This window comes from Triticum urartu, chromosome 6A (genome assembly GCF_056163025.1).
Source record: "Triticum urartu cultivar PI428250 chromosome 6A, HENAU_Tu73, whole genome shotgun sequence".
Taxonomy (NCBI): Eukaryota; Viridiplantae; Streptophyta; class Magnoliopsida; order Poales; family Poaceae; genus Triticum; species Triticum urartu.
In genome coordinates this window covers 474,644,414-474,663,793 of record NC_141878.1, presented here as the reverse complement: position 1 = coordinate 474,663,793, position 19,380 = coordinate 474,644,414, and the positions used below count along the sequence as shown (strand labels likewise).

General features: G+C 43.5%; 1 protein-coding gene across 1 annotated transcript; it reads right to left on the bottom strand.

Annotated features, from left to right (window-relative positions):
- Nucleotides 1–13,136: 13,136 nt before the first annotated feature.
- On the bottom strand, nucleotides 13,137–13,793 carry LOC147965755 (uncharacterized). Its single transcript, XM_087530590.1, has one exon. The coding sequence runs from the start codon at nucleotides 13,791–13,793 to the stop codon at nucleotides 13,137–13,139; it is 657 nt and encodes a 218-aa protein (XP_087386716.1).
- Nucleotides 13,794–19,380: the final 5,587 nt, after the last annotated feature.

Genomic DNA, 19,380 nt, shown 5'->3' with positions numbered 1-19,380 from the left:
ATTATTTAGGTCTAATATTAATCCCGAAGGTAGATGTAGAGGTAGCGTGCCGACTGCGATCACATTGACTTTGGAACCGTTTCCCACGCGCATCGTCACCTCGTCCTTAGCCAATCTTCGCTTAATCCGTAGTCCCTGTTTCGAGTTGCGAATATTAGCAACAGAACCAGTATCAAATACCCAGGTGCTACTGCGAGCATTAGTAAGGTACACATCAATAACATGTATATCACATATACCTTTGTTCACTTTGCCATCCTTCTTATCCGCCAAATACTTGGGGCAGTTCCGCTTCCAGTGACCAGTCTGCTTGCAGTAGAAGCACTCAGTCTCAGGCTTAGGTCCAGACTTGGGTTTCTTCTCCTGAGCAGCAACTTGTTTGATGTTCTTCTTGAAGTTCCCTTTCTTCTTCCCTTTGCCTTTTTCTTGAAACTGGTGGTCTTATTGACCATCAACACTTGATGCTCCTTTTTGATTTCTACATCCACGGCTTTTAGCATCGCGAAGAGCTCAGGAATAGTTTTATTCATCCCTTGCATATTATAGTTCATCACGAAGCTTTTGTAGCTTGGTGGCAGTGATTGAAGAACTCTGTCAATGACACTATCAACAGGAAGATTAACCCCCAGTTGAGTCAAGTGATTATGATACCCAGACATTTTGAGTATATGTTCACTGACAGAACTATTCTCCTCCATCTTGCAGCTATAGAACTTATTGGAGACTTCATATCTCTCAATCCGGGCATTTGCTTGAAATATTAACTTCAACTCCTGGAACATCTCATATGCTCCATGACGTTCAAAACATCGTTGAAGACCCGGTTCTAAGCCATAAAGCATGGCACACTAAACTACCGAGTAGTCATCAGCTTTGCTCTGCCGGACGTTTATACATCCGGTGTCGCTCCTGCAGCAGGCTTGGCACTTAGCGGTGCTTCCAGGACGTAATTCTTATGTGCAGCAATGAGGATAATCCTCAAGTTACGAACTCAATCCGTGTAATTGCTACCATCATCTTTCAACTTTGCTTTCTCAAGGAACGCATTAAAATTCAATGGAACAACAGCACGAGCCATCTATCTACAACCAAACATAGACAAGCAAGATACTATCAGGTACTAAGTTCATGATAAATTTAAGTTCAATTAATCATATTACTTAAGAACTCCCACTTAGAAAGATATCCCTCTAATCATCTAAGTGATCACGTGATCCAAATCAACTAAACCATGTCCGATCATCACGTGAGATGGAGTAGTTTCATTGGTGAACATCACTATGTTGATCATATCTACTATATGATTCACGCTCGACCTTTTGGTCTCCGTGTTCCGAGGCCATATCTGTATATGCTTGGCTCGTCAAGTATAACCTGAGTATTCTGCATGTGCAACTGTTTTGCACCCGTTGTATTTGAACGTAGAGCCTATCACACCCGATCATCACGTGGTGTCTCAGCACGAAGAACTTTCGCAACGGTGCATACTCAGGAAGAACACTTCTTGATAATTAGTGAGAGATCATCTTAAAATGCTACCGTCAATCAAAGCAAGATAAGATGCATAAAAGATAAACATCACATGCAATCAATATAAGTGATATGATATGGCCATCATCATCTTGTGCTTGCGATCTCCATCTTCGAAGCACCGTCATGATCACCATCGTCACCGGCGCGACACCTTGATCTCCATCGTAGCATCGTTGTCGTCTCGCCAATCTTATGCTTCTACGACTATCGCTACCGCTTAGTGATGAAGTAAAGCATTACAGGGCGATTGCATTGCATACAATAAAGCGACAACCATATGGCTCCTGCCAGTTGCCGATAACTCGGTTACAAAACATGATCATCTGATACAATAAAATTTAGCATCATGTCTTGACCATATAACATCACAACATGCCTTGCAAAAACAAGTTAGACGTCCTCTACTTTGTTTGTTGCAAGTTTTACGTGGCTGCTATGGGCTTAAGCAAGAACCAATCTTACCTACGCATCAAAAACCACAACGATAGTTTGTCAAGTTGGTGCTGTTTTAACCTTCGCAAGGACCGGGCGTAGCCACACTCGGTTCAACTAAAGTTGGAGAAACTGACACCCGCCAACCACCTGTGTGCAAAGCACGTCGGTAGAACCAGTCTCGCGTAAGCAAACGAGTAATGTCGGTCCGGGCCGCTTCATCCAACAATACCGCCGAACCAAAGTATGACATGCTGGTAAGTAGTATGACTTATATCACCCACAACTCACTTGTGTTCTACTCGTGCACAACATCAACGCATAAAACCTAGGCTCGGATGCCACTGATGGGAAACGTAGTAATTTCAAAAAAATTCCTACGCACACGCAAGATCATGGTGATGCATAGCAACGAGAGGGGAGAGTGTTGTCTACGTACCCTCGTAGACTGGCAACAGAAGTGTTGACACAACGTAGAGGAAGTAGTCGTACGTCTTCCCGATCCGACCGATCCAAGTACCGAACGTACGGCACCTCCGAGTTCTGCACACATTCAACTCGGTGACGTCCCTCGAGTTTCGATCCAGCAAAACATTGAGGGAGAGTTTCGTCAGCACGACGGCGTGATGACGGTGATGATGTTCTACCGACGCAGGGCTTCGCCTAAGCACCGCTACGATATGACCGAGGTGGAATATGGTGGAAGGGGGCACCGCACACGGCTAAGGAACGATCACGAGGATCAACTTGTGTGTCATGGGGTGCCCCCTTGCCTCAGTATATAAAGGAGGGAGAGGGGGAGGTGCGGCCGGCCCTATGGGTGCGCCTAGAGGAGTCCTACTCCAACCGGGAGTAGGACTCCCCCCACTTGCCTTGTTGGAAAAGGAAGGAGGAAGGGAGAAAGAGGAAAGGGGGGCGCTGCCCCCCCCCCCTTCCTTGTCCTATTCGGACTAGGGGGGAGGGGGCACGCGGCCTGCCCTGGCCGGCCCTCCTCTTCTCCCTTATGGCCCATGTAGGCCCAATAACCCCCGGGGGGTTCCGGTAACCCCCCGGTACTCCGGTAAAATCCCGATTTCACCCGGAACGTTTCTGATATCCAAATATAGGCTTCCAATATATCAATCTTTATGTCTCGACCATTTCGAGACTCCTCGTCATGTCCGTGATCACATCCGGGGCTCCGAACAACCTTCGGTACATCAAAACACAAAAACCCTAATTACGATCGTCACCGAACTTTAAGCGTGCGGACCCTACGGGTTCGAGAACTATGTAGACATGACCGAGACACGTCTCCGGTCAATAACCAATAGCGGAACCTGGATGCTCATATTGGCTCCTACATATTCTATGAAGATCTTTATCGGTCAGACCGCATAACAACATACGTTGTTCCCTTTGTCATCGGTATGTTACTTGCCCGAGATTTGATCGTCGGTATCTCAATACCTAGTTCAATCTCGTTACCGTCAAGTCTCTTTACTCGTTCCGTAATACATCATCCTGCAACTAAATTATTAGTTGCAATGCTTGCAAGGCTTGAGTGATGTGCATTACCGAGAGGCCCAGAGATACCTCTCCGACAATCGGAGTGACAAATCCTAATCTCGAAATACGCCAACCCAACAAGTACCTTCGGAGACACCTGTAGAGCACCTTTATAATCACCCAGTTACGTTGTGACGTTTGGTCGCACACAAAGTGTTCCTCCGGTAAACGGGAGTTGCATAATCTCATAGTCATAGGAACATGTATAAGTTATGAAGAAAGCAATAGCAACAAGCTAAACGATCAAGTGCTAAGCTAACGGAATGGGTCAAGTCAATCACATCATTCTCCTAATGATGTGATCCCGTTAATCAAATGACAACTCATGTCTATGGTTAGGAAACATAACCATCTTTGATTAACGAGCTAGTCAAGTAGAGGCATACTAATGACTCTCTGTTTTTGTCTATGTATTCACACATGTATTATGTTTCCGGTTAATACAATTCTAGCATGAATAATAAGCATTTATCATGATATAAGGAAATAAATAATAACTTTATTATTGCCTCTAGGGCATATTTCCTTCACTTGCACCCCATAGACACAACAATTGATTTGATCTTTTAGCCGTGTGCGGTGCCCCCCTCCACCATAGTCCACCTCAATAATACTGTAGTGGTGCTTAGGCGAAGCCCTGCGTCGGTAGCACATCATCGTCGTCACCACGCCGTCATGCTGACGAAACTCTCCCTGAACACTCGGCTGGATCGGAGTTCGAGGGACGTCATCGGACTGAACGTGTGCTGAACTCGGAGGTGCCGTGTGTTTGGTACTTGATCGGTCGGATCGTGAAGACGTACGACTACATCAACCGCGTTGTGCTAATGCTTCCGCTTTCGGTCTACGAGGGTACATGGACAACACTCTCCCCTCTTGTTGCTATGCATCACCATGATCTTGCGTGTGCGTAGGAAAATTTTGAAATTACTACGTTCCCCAATAGTGGCATCCGAGCCTGGTTTTATGCGTAGATGTCATATGCACGATTACAACACAAGTGAGTTGTGGGCGATATAAGTCATACTGCTTACCAACATGTCATACTTTGGTTCAGCGGTATTGTTGGATGAAGCGGCCCGGACCGACATTACGCGTATGCTTACGCGAGACTGGTTCTACCAACGTGCTTTGCACACAGGTGGCTAGCAGGTGTCAGTTTCTCCAACTTTAGTTGAACCGAGTGTGGCTACGCCCGGTCCTTACGAAGGTTAAAACAACACCAACTTGAGAAACTATCGTTGTGGTTTTGATGCATAGGTAAGAACGGTTCTTGCTCAGCCCGTAGCAGCCACGTAAAACTTGCAACAACAAAGTAGATGACGTCTAACTTGTTTTTGCAGGGCATGTTGTGATGTGATATGGTCAAAGCATGATGCTAAATTTTATTGTATGAGATGATCATGTTTTGTAACCGAGTTATCAGCAACTGACAGGAGCCATATGGTTGTCGCTTTATTGTATGCAATGCAATCGCCCTGTAATGCTTTACTTTATCACTAAGCGGTAGCAATAGTCGTAGAAGCATAAGATTGGCGAGACGACAACGATGCTATGATGGAGATCAAGGTGTCGCGCCGGTGATGATGGTGATCATGACGGTGCTTCGGAGATGGAGATCACAAGCACAAGATGATGATGGCCATATCATATCACTTATATTGATTGCATGTGATGTTTATCTTTTATGCATCTTATCTTGCTTTGATTGACGGTAGCATTATAAGATGATCTCTCACTAAATTTCAAGATAAAAGTGTTCTCCCTGAGTATGCACCGTTGCCAAAGTTCGTCGTGCCCAGACACCACGTGATGATCGGGTGTGATAAGCTCTACGTCCATCTACAACGGGTGCAAGCCAGTTTTGCACACGCAGAATACTCAGGTTAAACTTGACGAGCCTAGCATATGTAGATATGGCCTCAGAACACTGAGACCGAAAGGTCGAGCGTGAATCATATAGTAGATATGATCAACATAAGTGATATTCACCATTGAAAGCTACTCCATTTCACGTGATGATCGGTTATGGTTTAGTTGATTTGGATCACGTGATCACTTAGAGGATTAGAGGGATGTATATCTAAGAGGGAGTTCTTAAGTAATATGATTAATTGAACTTAAATTTATCATGAACTTAGTCATGGTAGTATTAGCATATCTATGTTGTAGATCAATAGCTCGCGTTTAGCTTTTTGAATGCTCCATGCTATATTATCTACTGTTTTGGGCAATATTGGGCTTTATTTTCCACTTTTATATTACTTTTGGGACTAACCTATTAACCGGAGGCCCAGCTCAGATTTGCTGTTTTATGCCTATTTCAGTGTTTTGAAGAAAAGGAATATCAGACGGAGTCGAAACGAAACGAAATCAACTGGAGAAGTTATTTTTGGAAGGAAACACACCTGATGGACTTGGACCCCACGTCAGAAGATACGGGAGCTGCCCACGAGGGTGGGGGGCGCGCCCCCTGCCTCGTGGGGCCCCCATGGCTCCCCTGACGTGCTTCTTCTGCCTATATAACTCCATATACCCTAAAACTTCCAGAACGAAGATCGGAAGTTCTACCGCCAGAAGCCTCCGTAGCCACCGAAAACCAATCTAGACCCGTTCCGGTGCCCTGCCGGAGGGGGCAATCCCTCTTCGGTGGCCATCTTCATCATCCCGGTGCTCTCCATGACGAGGAGGGAGTAGTTCTCCCTCGGGGCTGAGGGTATGTACCAGTAGCTATGTGTTTGATCTCTCTCTCTCTCTTGTGTTCTTGATTTGGCATGATCTTGATGTATCGCGAGCTTTGCTATTATAGTTGGATCTTATGTTTCTCCTCCCCCTCTTCTCTCTTGTAATGAATTGAGTTTCCCCTTTGAAGTAATCTTATCGGATTGAGTCTTTAAAGACTTGAGAACACTTGATGTATGTCTTGCCGTGAATATCTGTGGTGACAATGGGATATCACGTGCCACTTGATGTATGTTTTGGTGACCAACTTGCGGGTTCCTCCCATGAACCTATGCATAGGGGTTGACACACGTTTTCGTCGTGATTCTCCGGTAGAACTTTGGGGCACTCTTTGAGGTCCTTTGTGTTGGTTGAATAGATGAATCTGAGATTGTGTGACGCATATCGTATAATCATACCCACGGATACTTGAGGTGACTATGGAGTATCTAGGTGACATTAGGGTTTTGGTTGATTTGTGTCTTAAGGTGTTATTCTAGTACGAACTCTAGGGCTGTTTGTGACACTTATAGGAATAGCCCAAAGGATTGATTGGAAAGAATAACTTTGAGGTGGTTTCGTACACTACCATAATCTCTTCGTTCATTCTCCGCTATTAGTGGGTTTGGAGTGACTCTTTGTTGCATGTTGAGGGATAGTTATGTGATCCAATTATGTTATCATTGTTGAGGGAACTTACACTAGTGAAAGTATGAACCCTAGGCCTTGTTTACCATCATTGCAATACCGTTTACGCTCACTTTTATCACTTGCTACCTTGCTGTTTTATTATTTCAGATTACAAATACTCATATCTACTATCCATATACCACTTGTATCACCATTTCTTCCCCGAACTAGTGCACCTATACAATTTACCATTGTATTGGGTGTGTTGGGGACACAAGAGACTCTTTGTTATTTGGTTGCAGGGTTGCTTGAGAGAGACCATCTTCATCCTACGCCTCCTACGGATTGATAAACCTTAGGTCATCCACTTGAGGGAAATTTGCTACTGTTCTACAAACCTCTGCACTTGGAGGCCCAACAACGTCTACAAGAAGAAGGTTGTGTAGTAGACATCAAGCTCTTTTCTGGCGCCGTTGCCGGGGAGGTTAGCACTTGAAGGTATATATTTAGATCTTGCAATAGAGTCTTTTAGTTTCTTGTTTTATCACTAGTTTAGTTTATAAAAGAAAACTAAAAATGGAATTGAGTTTGTCTCATACGCTTCACCTTTTTAATATCTTTCGTGAGTATGATGGAAATGAAAATTGTGCTCAAGTGCTAGAAGAAGAAATCTATAAAATGTTTGACACTAAATATTTGAATGATGAGCATGATTGCAATGTTGTTAGTATGAATTCCTTGAATATCTATGATGCTAATGATATGCAAAGCCACAAGCTTGGGGAAGCTATGTTTGATGAAGATGATATTTTTTGTCCCCCAAGCTTTGATGAGCAAATTTACTATGATGAAAGCATGCCTCCTATCTATGATGATTATTGTGATGACACGTATGCTTTAAAGAATAATGATAACCATGAAACTTGTCATCTTGATCTTAATTTTCAATCACATGATAGTTATTTTGTTGAGTTTGCTCCCACTATTATTCATGAGAAGAAATTTGCTTATGTGGAGAGTAATAAAAATTATATGCTTGTAGATCATGAAAAGAATGCTTTAGGTGCTGGTTATATTGTTGAATTCACTCATGATGCTACTGAAAATTATTATGAGGGAGGAACATATGCTTGTAGGAATTGCAATAGTATCAAGTTTCCTCTCTATGTGCTTAAAGTTTTGAAGTTATGCTTGTTTTACCTTCCTATGCAAGTTGATTCTTGTTCCCACAAGTTGTTTGCTCACAAAATCCCTATGCACAGGAAGTGGGTTAGACTTAAATGTGCTAGTCATATTCTTCATGATGCTCTCTTTAAGTTTCAATTCTTATCCTTTATGTGAGCATCATTGAAATCATCATGCCTAGCTAGGGGCGTTAAACGATAGCGCTTGTTGGGAGGCAACCCAATTTTATTTTTGTTCCTTGCTTTTTGTTCCTGTTTAATAATAAATAATTCATCTAGCCTCTGTTTATATGTGGTTTTATGTGTTTAATTAGTGTTTGTGCCAAGTAGAACCTTTGGGAAGACTTTGGGAAAGTCTTGTTGATCATGCTGTAAAAAACAGAAACTTTAGCGCTCACGAGAACTGCTGCCATTTTTATTTGGAGAGTGCTATTTAGTTAATTATTTTTGCAGATGATTAATAGATAAATTCCTCAGGTCCAGAAATTTATTTGAGAATTTTATGAGTTCCATAAGTATACGTTTGATTCAGATTACTACAGACTGTTCTGTTTTTGACAGATTCTGTTTTTCATGTGTTGTTTACTTATTTTGATGAATCTATGGCTTTTTTTGCGGGGAAATGAGAACTTTATTCAATCATCTCTAGCTCCTGCATGATCAGCCATAACGCTAGTCATGAGAAAACTAGGAGGGGAGTCCATCCAACAACTCGTAACCCCTAATGTGCAAGCAAACTTGGCACAAAGGTGGGCTGGAGCATTGGCTTTTCTTGAAACAAATTGAATAACAAAAGACTGAAAAGATAAAGCTAGTCCTTCTATCTCCAATAGAACTGGCGCTACCGTCGAGCGCGAAAAAGTGCGAGAAGCCCACAGATCAACTACCTCCTTGCAGTCAACCTCCATAACCACTCGCATGAAGCCTCAGAGACGAGCAAAAAGGACACCATCACGCAGGGCCAAAGCTTCTGCTACCAATGGATCCGTCACTCCAGGATAAGGCTTGCTCCAGGCCGCAAGAAAGGCAGTCGAAGACCGAGCGATCCCTCCTGCACCCCCTTTTCTCTCCTCAGTAGAGATACCTGCATCGGTGTTGATCTTAATCCCATCACCCTCGGGTGGTCTCCATCCGTAGCCGGTCACGACTTTGGTGTGCTCCATAGGAAGTTCTAGCACCGCCAAAGCATCCTTGATCGTTCTCATAAACTGTACTGGATTTGAACTTTCCTTGTCATGTGTTATATTATTTCTGGAAGTCCAAATCGCCCACATGACAGAAACAATTTTTGCCCTATCAGTTTCTTGAAACCTTGAGTCACAAAGTATATCTTTCATCCATGTTTCTAGGTGGAGAGCCGGAAGTTTCACTTGTAACCACTCTCTCGCTTCCCCCCAGAACCTCTTTGCATGAGTGCACTTAATCAGCGCATGCATCAAATCCTCGTCTGCAGCTAGGCAGACTTTACATCTAGCTGTGGTGGCTATATGTCTGTGCTGCAGTGTTCGCTCGACAGGAAGGATTCCCCGTAGAACTCGCCACCAGAACACACGAACTTTAGGTACCACTTGTAGCTTCCACAACCTTGTCCATAACTGTTTTTCTGTCTCTGAAGTACCCGTAGTCGTCCCTTCCTCTAGAGCTAAGTGCTCGTTGTGAGTCATAAGAGCCCGATACGCAGATTTTACAGTATAGACACCCATCTTCTCCCACGCCCATGCCCAGAAGTCCTCACCTCCCCCTTGCCGCAATGGTATGTTCAATATAGCATCGGCATTGGGAGCGATAAAATTCCTCCTGACAATATCCACCTTCCATAACCAAGAGTCACTGTCAATGAGATCAGAGACTGTGTGTAATGTGTCACTTCCAACCTGCATTGATGGCTTCATGGAGAGCTTCCCTTGGATCCAAGTATCATTCCATATTGACACCGAGGAGCCATCCCCAATGCGTCTGATCAAACCCACTTTGAGCGCCTCCCTCCCTGCTATAATAGCACGCCAGGTAGCCGAGGCGTTCTTTGGTACAGTAGCATGCATGAAGTCCGTGAGAGGGAAATATTTTCCCTTCAACACACGACCACAAAGAGAGTCTGGGCTTGTGATCAGTCTCCATCCGTGCTTACCTAGCATGGCTAAGTGAAACATCTCAAGATCCCGGAAACCCATCCCTCCTTGTACCTTCGGTGATGCGAGTGTTTGCCAATCAACCCAGTGCAACGAGCGCCGGTCGAGAGAACTACTCCACCAATATTTTGCCATACTAGATGAAATCCCCTTGCAGACCTTCTTTGTCAGTTTAAAATAGCTCATTGAGAAAGTGGGTATAGCCTGTATGACTGACTTCAAACGAACCTCCCTCGCAGCACAGGAAACAAGTCTCTCTGATCCGCCATTTAATTTACTTCTGATTCGTTCCCCTATATGATCAAACGTCCCACTTGTGATGCGGCCAACTGCTGTTGGAAGACCAAGATGTCTCTCATTAAACGCTTCTACAACAATGCCCATCAAATTCTTCATTGCTTGGCGATCTGTGTCAGAGGTGTTTGGACTGAAGAAAATGGAACTCTTCTCTCTGTTCACACACTGACCCGAGCAATCTCCGTAAATTCTAAGAATATCATTTAGACGCCACGCACTCTGTTGTTTTGCTTGCATGAATATCAAACTGTCATCCGCAAACAGCAAGTGATTGATCCAAGGTGAATTCAGACTCACCCTTATACCTTTGTCCACATACGGTCTGCCAAAGTTATTGAGCAAAGTGGTAAAACCCTCCGCACATAACAGGAACAGATAAGGCGACGTCGGGTCCCCTTGCCTTAACCCCCTCGAAGGGGAAAAGAACGGTAAAAGCTCCCCATTCACACGGACAGAAAACCTAACCGAAGAAACACACTTCACGATGAGTCGAATAAAGGACATGCTGAAACCAAGACATGCCATAATTGTTTCTATGTAGTGCCATTCAACTCGGTCGTATGCTTTCATCATATCTAGTTTTACCGCACATACACTGTTTTTTCCTTTCCTCCTCTTTCTCATCGCATGAACACTCGCATAGGCAATAAGGATGTTATCCGTAATTAGGCGACCTGGTATGAATGCACTTTGTTCTCCTCCTATAATGTCATCCAAAAAGATCCTCAATCTGTTTGCTATACACTTGGCTACAATTTTGTAGAGTACAGGACAGAGAGAGATCGGTCTATATTGATTAATGCGCTGGGGGTGTCTCACCTTGGGAATAAGCGTGATAGTTGTGTCGTTCATCCCCGCTGGTAACTCGCCCCCATGAAGAAAATCCAACACAGCCTGAATGATGTCATCCTTGATCAAACTCCAATGCCGTTGGAAAAAACCTGTCGTAAATCCATCCACCCTCGGGGCCTTCGATGGTGCCATCTGAAACAATGCCACTCTCACCTCCTCTGCTGTGTATGGCCTATCAAGAATTTCATTCATATCAGCCGTCACTCGCTGAGGGACTAAACTTGTCAGCTCATCCATAGGTCGGTGCCCTTGGGAAGTATATAGGTCTTGAAAGAACTCTTGTACCACCGTACAATTTTCCTCCTTCGTCCGACATATGGTGCCATCCTCTCGCACAAGATTGTCAATTTTGTTCATTCTCTTTCATTGAGCAGCTTGCAGCTGGAAGTATTTCGTGTTTCGGTCTCCCTGCCTCAACCACAACACTCTCGATCGCTGTTTCAAAAATACCTCCTCCTGTCGCAGGGCCTCTCTAAGCTGTTTTGCAACTGATAACTCCTCGACAGAGGGCCCACGCCCTATAGATTGGCCACGTAATTTGTCAAGCCTCGACTGCAGCTTACGAATTTTACGTGCCAGACACGCAAACTCAGCAGCACCCCATTCAGTTAACGTTGATTGCATTGCAGAAAGTGCTTGAAGAATACCTCCAAGTCCCCGTCGACCCGACCCCTTTTGCCAATTTTCTTTTACGACCTGATCGTAGTCGGCATGACACTGCCACATGTCCTCATAGCGAAACTGTTTGTTTGCTCTAGACCGCCCCTCGGCCGCATGTTCACGTAAATCCACTTTAACAAAACAATGATCAGATTCTGTTGTGCTGATGTGCCTAACGTGAGCATAAGCAAACATATTAAGAAGCTCCGGATTGGCGAAAGCTCTATCAATCCGAGCCTTCACATTTGCATTTCCTGGCTGCCCATTATCCCATGTGTATTCTGTTCCTGACCATCCAAGATCCTGCCATATACATTCTTCGGTCACTTCTCTAAACGCCCGCATTTGCCATTCAGGCCGAGCTGCTCGCGAGAAATGCTCCGAACCATACAGAGTTTCATTAAAATCGCCGATACACATCCATGCTGAATGTTGTACCGCGAACAAAGTCCGGAGAAAACGCCAACTCTGATAGCGACCCTCCACCTTTGGTGCACCGTAGAAACCGGTGAACCTCCACTTTTCTGATCTTCCTTCCACCTTCTGCACTTCCACATCGATGTGGGCAGAACTATAATTCTTTAGCTCGACTGTAATGTCAGCCGACCAAAACAGACCAATACCTCCACTCAATCCTCTGCTATCCACAGCAAAACACCCCGCAAAGCCTAACTGATTTTGCAACGCTTCGACTCTCTTTGCTGAGATTTTTGTCTCCATAACAAACAGTAGACAGGGCACTTCCTGCTTCACTACACTATGAAGCTCTCGAACTGTCGATGGGTTCCCAAGCCCTCAACAGTTCCAACTTAGACAACTCATTGCGAGTGGCAGGGCTGCATCGCAGCCTCTGCCGTGCTGCCGGAATTCACCGGCGTAGGTTTCTTTTTCTTCGGTGCCCATGGCTCCTCTCCATCCTTTTCCTGGCTCGGATCTTTTCCAGAGGACCCAAGAACTACACCTTCACCATTAGCCGCAAATGGTTCATTTGTCAGAAGTGGCGTTTCCACCCTCCTGTAAACCTGCTGATTAGTGTTCGGCCCCCCTTGCGCTTGTACTGCTCGCGTTGTTTGATTGGGGAGGTGACCTCTGCACCCTTCTCTGCGGCAGTACTAGAGTTCCTCGTCTCAGCTTTATTACCCGAAAAACCCTAATGCTCCTTTGACGAGCCATCACCCGAGTACGCCCTCTTCCATTCATCCATCGGCCTCAAGTTTTTCCCAAATGGTAAATCTCCATTGGCATCCCTAGTCCCCAGTGTCGGACAGTACAGATCTGAGTGACCAAGTCGACCACACGAAAAACAGAAGTGTGGTACATTCTCGTATTGGATATCATACAGGTCTGAACATTTTCTACGAGCGGACTCAATCAGTATCCACCTTCTGAGAGGCTTACTCACGTCAATTGTAACTCTTGCTCTCAAATATCCATTCACATGATCAAACGAAACATGTGTTGCATGTTTATCAATCTGTTTAGCAATAGCAGCACTCCACTTATCATCCCTCAAGTTGAAGGGAAGATTGACAACTCTAGCCCACAGTTCCAGCCTGTCAAACCTGAGTTCAGAAGGACGCATGCAATCATCAAACTCCGACAGAATCACCGCATTCTTACTCACGTGCCATGGCGATCCTTCCCATACACGATCACGATCCCGTTGGTTTGCAAATTCCGCTACAAACGTATTATCTCCAACAGATCGAAAAGCCAATCCCTTAGGGTTTCCCCATGCCGGCCGGAGGGCACTGATAATGGTCTGGATGTGGAGTATATTCCGGTGCAATACCTTCCCCGCCAGCATCCACTTCGCCGGTGCGCCGTCACCCCGGTCATCCAGCACCAACGGAGTCGCTTCCTCCTCCGTGATGTCAAGTTTTCCCAGGGCTTCCGCTAACTTCGCCCTTGCCGCACGGGGCGACAAAGGTTCCTGCCCTCCTCACCGATCCGATGATGTTGCCATCCTCCGATCGGCAGATCCCTCGCCCCGCCGAGCAGATCGACGTGCGCCCCCAGGTTCCACCCCCAAAACCCTAGAATCGCCAAACGAGCGCTCCGGGAGTTGCGGGGGGAAAAGTTAGGCGAGCTAGTAAAATAGTTTATAAACCATAGATAAGTTGGAATACAGTAGTTATAACACCAATATAAATAAAGAATGAGTTCATTACAGTACCTTGAAGTGGTGATTTATTTTCTTATACTAACGGAGCTTACGAGTTTTCTGTTAAGTTTTGTGTTGTGAAGTTTTCAAGTTTTGGGTAAAGATTCGATGGATTATGGAACAAGGAGTGGAAAGAGCCTAATCTTGGGGATGCCCAAGGCACCCCAAGGTAATATTCAAGGATAACCAAGAGCCTAATCTTGGGGATGCCCCGGAAGGCATCCCCTCTTTCGTCTTCGTTCATCGGTAACTTTACTTGGAGCTATATTTTTATTCGCCACATGATATGTGTTTTGCTTGGAGCGTCAATTTATTTTGTTAGGATTTTCTTGCTGTTATTTATAACAATGTTTTGCATCTTTTATTTCAATAAAAGTGGCATTGATAGCCTTTACTATGCCTATGTTACAAGTATACATGTTGCTGTTTGAAAACAGAAAGTTTACCGCTGTTGCAATAATTCCCTAGAAAAGTCAGAATGTGATAAAATATTGAAATCTTTTGCATATTAAGCTCTGAAAAATTTACTACAGTGGGAATTTTCTTTCATAATTTTTGGATCTAGGGAAGTATGGATGTTGCAGCATTCTTTACAGACTATCCTGTTTAGGCAGATTGCTGTTATGTTTGCATTGTTTGCATATGTTTGCTTCTTTAATGATTCTATTTGAGGATAGGACTATTAAATATGCAGAGGCATTTAGTATGCAATGTTGAATAATAATTTTAGTGATTTGCTACAGTAGAGTATGATAAGGTTTTGGCAATGGTTTATATTAACTTATCTCACGAGTCCTTGTTGAGTTTTGTGTGGATGAAGCTTTTGAGATTTAGGAAGACCATGATATGAGAGGAATTAAGGAGACACAAAATCTCAAGATTGGGGATGCCCAAGGCACCCCAAGATAATATTTCAAGAAGTCTCAAGCATCTAAGCTTGGGGATGCCCCGGTTGGCATCCCACCTTTCTTCTTCAACAATTATCGGTTAGTTTCGGTTGATCCTAAGTTTTTGCTTCTTCACATGATGTTAGCCATTCTTAGAATGTCATTTTATTTTGATTTGCTTGCTGTTTGAATAGAATACCAAGATCTAAAATTATTAAATGTTAGAGAGTCTTCACATAGTTGCATAATTATTCAACTACTCATTGATCTTCACTTATATCTTTCGGAGTAGTTTGTCATTTGCTCTAGTGCTTCACTTATATCTTTTAGAGCACGGTCGTAGTTTTATTTGAAGAAATAGATGAACTCTCATGCTTCACTTAGATTATTTTGAGAGTCTTAAATAGCATGGTAATTTTCTTAAAATCCTAATATGCTAGGTATCCAAGAATAATAAAATTCTCTTATGAGTGTGTTGAATACAATGAGAAGTTTGACACTTGATAATTGTTTTGAGATATGGATATGGTGATATTAGAGTCATGCTAGTTGAGTAGTTGTGAATTTGAGAAATACTTGTGTTGAAGTTTGTGATTCCCGTAGCATGCACATATGGTGAACCGTTATGTGATGAAGTCGGAGCATGATTTATTTATTGATTGTCCTCCTTATGAGTGGCGGTCGGGGACGAGCGATGGTCTTTTCCTACCAATATATCCCCATAGGAGCATGCGCGTAGTACTTTGTTTCGATAACTTGTAGATTTTTGCAATAAGTATATGAGTTCTTTATGACTAATGTTGAGTCCATGGATTATACGCACTCTCACCCTTCCACCCTTGCTAGCCTCTCTAGTACCGCGCACCTTTCGCCGGTACCATAAACCCACCATTTACCTTCCTCAAAACAGCCACCATACCTACCTATTATGGCATTTCCATAGCCATTCCAAGATATATTGCCATGCAACTTTCCACCATCCAGTTTATTATGACACATTCATCATTGTCATATTGCTAGCATGATCATGTAGTTGACATAGTATTTGTGGCAAAGCCACCGTTCATAATTCTTTCATACATGTCACTCTTGATTCATTGCATATCCCAGTACACCATCGGAGGCATTCATATAGAGTCATACTTTGTTCTAGTATCGAGTTGTATCATTGAGTTGTAAATAAATAGAAGTGTGATGATCATCATTCAATAGAGCATTGTCCCAAAAAAAGAGAAAGGCCAAATAAAAAAAAGGGGAAGGCCAAAAAAAGAAAGGCCAAATAAAAAAATAAAAAAATAAAAGGGGCAATGCTACTATCCTTTTACCACACTTGTGCTTCAAAGTAGCACCATGATCTTCATGATAGAGAGTCTCCTATGTTGTCACTTTCATATACTAGTGGAAATATTTCATTATAGAACTTGGCTTGTATATTCCAATGATGGGCTTCCTCAAAATGCCCTAGGTCTTCGTGAGCAAGCGAGTTGGATGCACACCCACTAGTTTCTTCTGTTGAGCTTTCATACATTTATAGCTCTAGTGCATCCGTTGCATGGCAATCCCTACTCACTCACTTTTATATCTACTGATGGGCATCTCCATAGCCCGTTGATACGCCTAGTTGATGTGAGACTATATTCTCCCTTTTTGTCTTCTCCACAACCACCATTCTGTTCCACCTATAGTGCTATGTCCATGGCTCACGCTCATGTATTGCGTGAAGATTGAAAAAGTTTGAGAACATCAAAAGTATGAAACAATTGCTTGGCTTGTCATCGGGGTTGTGCATGATTTAAATATTTTGTGTGGTGAAGATAGAGCATAGCCAGACTATATGATTTTGTAGGGATAGCTTTCTTTGGCCATGATATTTTGAGAAGACATAATTGCTTTATTAGTATGCTTGAAGTATTATTATTTCTATGTCAATATGAACTTTTGTCTTGAATTTTATGGATCTGAATATTCATATCACAAGTAAGAAGAATTACATTGAAATTATGCCAACTAGCATTCCACATAAAAAATTATCTTTTTATCATTTCCCTACTCAAGGACGAGCAGGAATTAAGCTTGGGGATGCTTGATACATCTCCAACGTATCTATAATTTTTGATTGCTCCATCTATATTATCTACTGTTTTGGGCAATATTGGGCTTTATTTTCCACTTTTATATTACTTTTGGGACTAACTAATTAACCGGAGGCCCAGCCCAGATTTGCTGTTTTATGCCTACTTCAGTGTTTTGAAGAAAAGGAATATCAGACGGAGTCGAAACGGAACAAAATCAACTAGAGAAGTTATTTTTGGAAGGAAACACACCTGATGGACTTGGACCCCACGTCAGAAGACATGGGAGCTGCCCACGAGGGTGGGGGCGCCCCTCCCCCCTAGGGCGCGCCCCCTACCTCGTGGGGCCCCCGTGGCTCCCCTGACGTGCTTCTTCTGCCTATATAACTCCATATACCCTAAAACTTCCAGAACGAAGAATAGATCGGAAGTTCCGCCTCCAGAAGCCTCCGTAGCCACCGGAAACCAATCTAGACCCGTTCCGGCGCCCTGCCGGAGGGGGCAATCCCTCTCCGGTGGCCATCTTCATCATCCCGGCGCTCTCCATGACGAGGAGGGAGTAGTTCTCCCTCAGGGCTGAGGGTATGTACCAGTAGCTATGTGTTTGATCTCTCTCTCTCTCTCGTGTTCTTGATTTGGCATGATCTTGATGTATCGCGAGCTTTGCTATTATAGTTGGATCTTATGTTTCTCCTCCCCCTCTTCTCTCTTGTAATGAATTGAGTTTCCCCTTTGAAGTAATCTTATCGGATTGAGTCTTTAAAGACTTGAGAACACTTGATGTATGTCTTTCCGTGAATATCTGTGGTGACAATGGGATATCACGTGCCACTTGATGTATGTTTTGGTGACCAACTTGCGGGTTCCGCCCATGAACCTATGCATAGGGGTTGGTACACGTTTTCGTCGTGATTCTCTGGTAGAACTTTGGGGCACTCTTTGAGGTCCTTTGTGTTGGTTGAATAGATGAATCTGAGATTGTGTGATGCATATCGTATAATCATACCCACGGATACTTGAGGTGACAATGGAGTATCTAGGTGACATTAGGGTTTTGGTTGATTTGTGTCTTAAGGTGTTATTCTAGTACGAACTCTAGGGCTGTTTGTGACACTTATAGGAATAGCCCAACGGATTGATTGGAAAGAATAACTTTGAGGTGGTTTCGTACCCTACCATAATCTCTTCATTCGTTCTCCGCTATTAGTGACTTTGGAGTGACTCTTTGTTGCATGTTGAGGGATAGTTATGTGATCCAATTATGTTATCATTGTTGAGGGAACTTACACTAGTGAAAGTATGAACCCTAGGCCTTGTTTACCATCATTGCAATACCGTTTACGCTCACTTTTATCACTTGCTACCTTGCTGTTTTTATTATTTCAGATTACAAATACTCATATCTACTATCCATATACCACTTGTATCACCATCTCTTCGCCGAACTAGTGCACCTATACAATTTACCATTGTATTGGGTGTGTTGGGGACACAAGAGACTCTTTGTTATTTGGTTTCAAGGTTGCTTGAGAGAGACCATCTTCATCCTACGCCTCCTACGGATTGATAAACCTTAGGTCATCCACTTGAGGGAAATATGCTACTGTTCTACAAACCTCTGCACTTGGAGGCCCAACAACGTCTACAAGAAGAAGGTTGTGTAGTAGACATCAGTAGCAATGATGCGGGTTGGATCCAAGATCTGAGGTTTATCCTCATTGCTGCACAGAAGAATTATGTCCTTGATGCACCGCTAGGTGACAAACCTATTACAAGAGCAGATGCAGATGTTATGAACGTTTGGCTAGCTCAATATAATGACTACTTGATAGTTTAGTGCACCATGCTTAAACGGCTTAGAATCAGGACTTCAAAGACGTTTTGAACTTTATGGACCATATGAGATGTTCCGGGAGTTGAAGTTAATATTTCAAGCAAATACCCGAGTTGAGAGATATGAAGTCTCCAACAAGTTCTATAGCTAAAAGATGGAGGAGAATAGCTCAAGCAGTGAGCATGTGCTCAGATTGTCTGGGTACTACAATCGCTTGAATCAAGTGGGAGTTAATCTTCCAGATAAAATAGTGATTGACAGAATTCTCTAGTCACCATCACCAAGTTAGTAGAACTTCGTGATGAACTATAATATGCAAGGGATAACGGAAATAATTCCCAAGCTCTTCGTGATGCTGAAATCAACGAAGGTAGAAATCAAGAAAAGCATCAAGTGTTGATGGTAAACAAAACCAGTGGTTTCAAGTAAAGGTACAA

Coding starts and splice junctions, on each gene's coding strand:
- LOC147965755 (XM_087530590.1), bottom strand. CDS start 13,793: ATGCTGGCGGGGAAGGTATTGCACCGGAATATACTCCACATCCAGACC.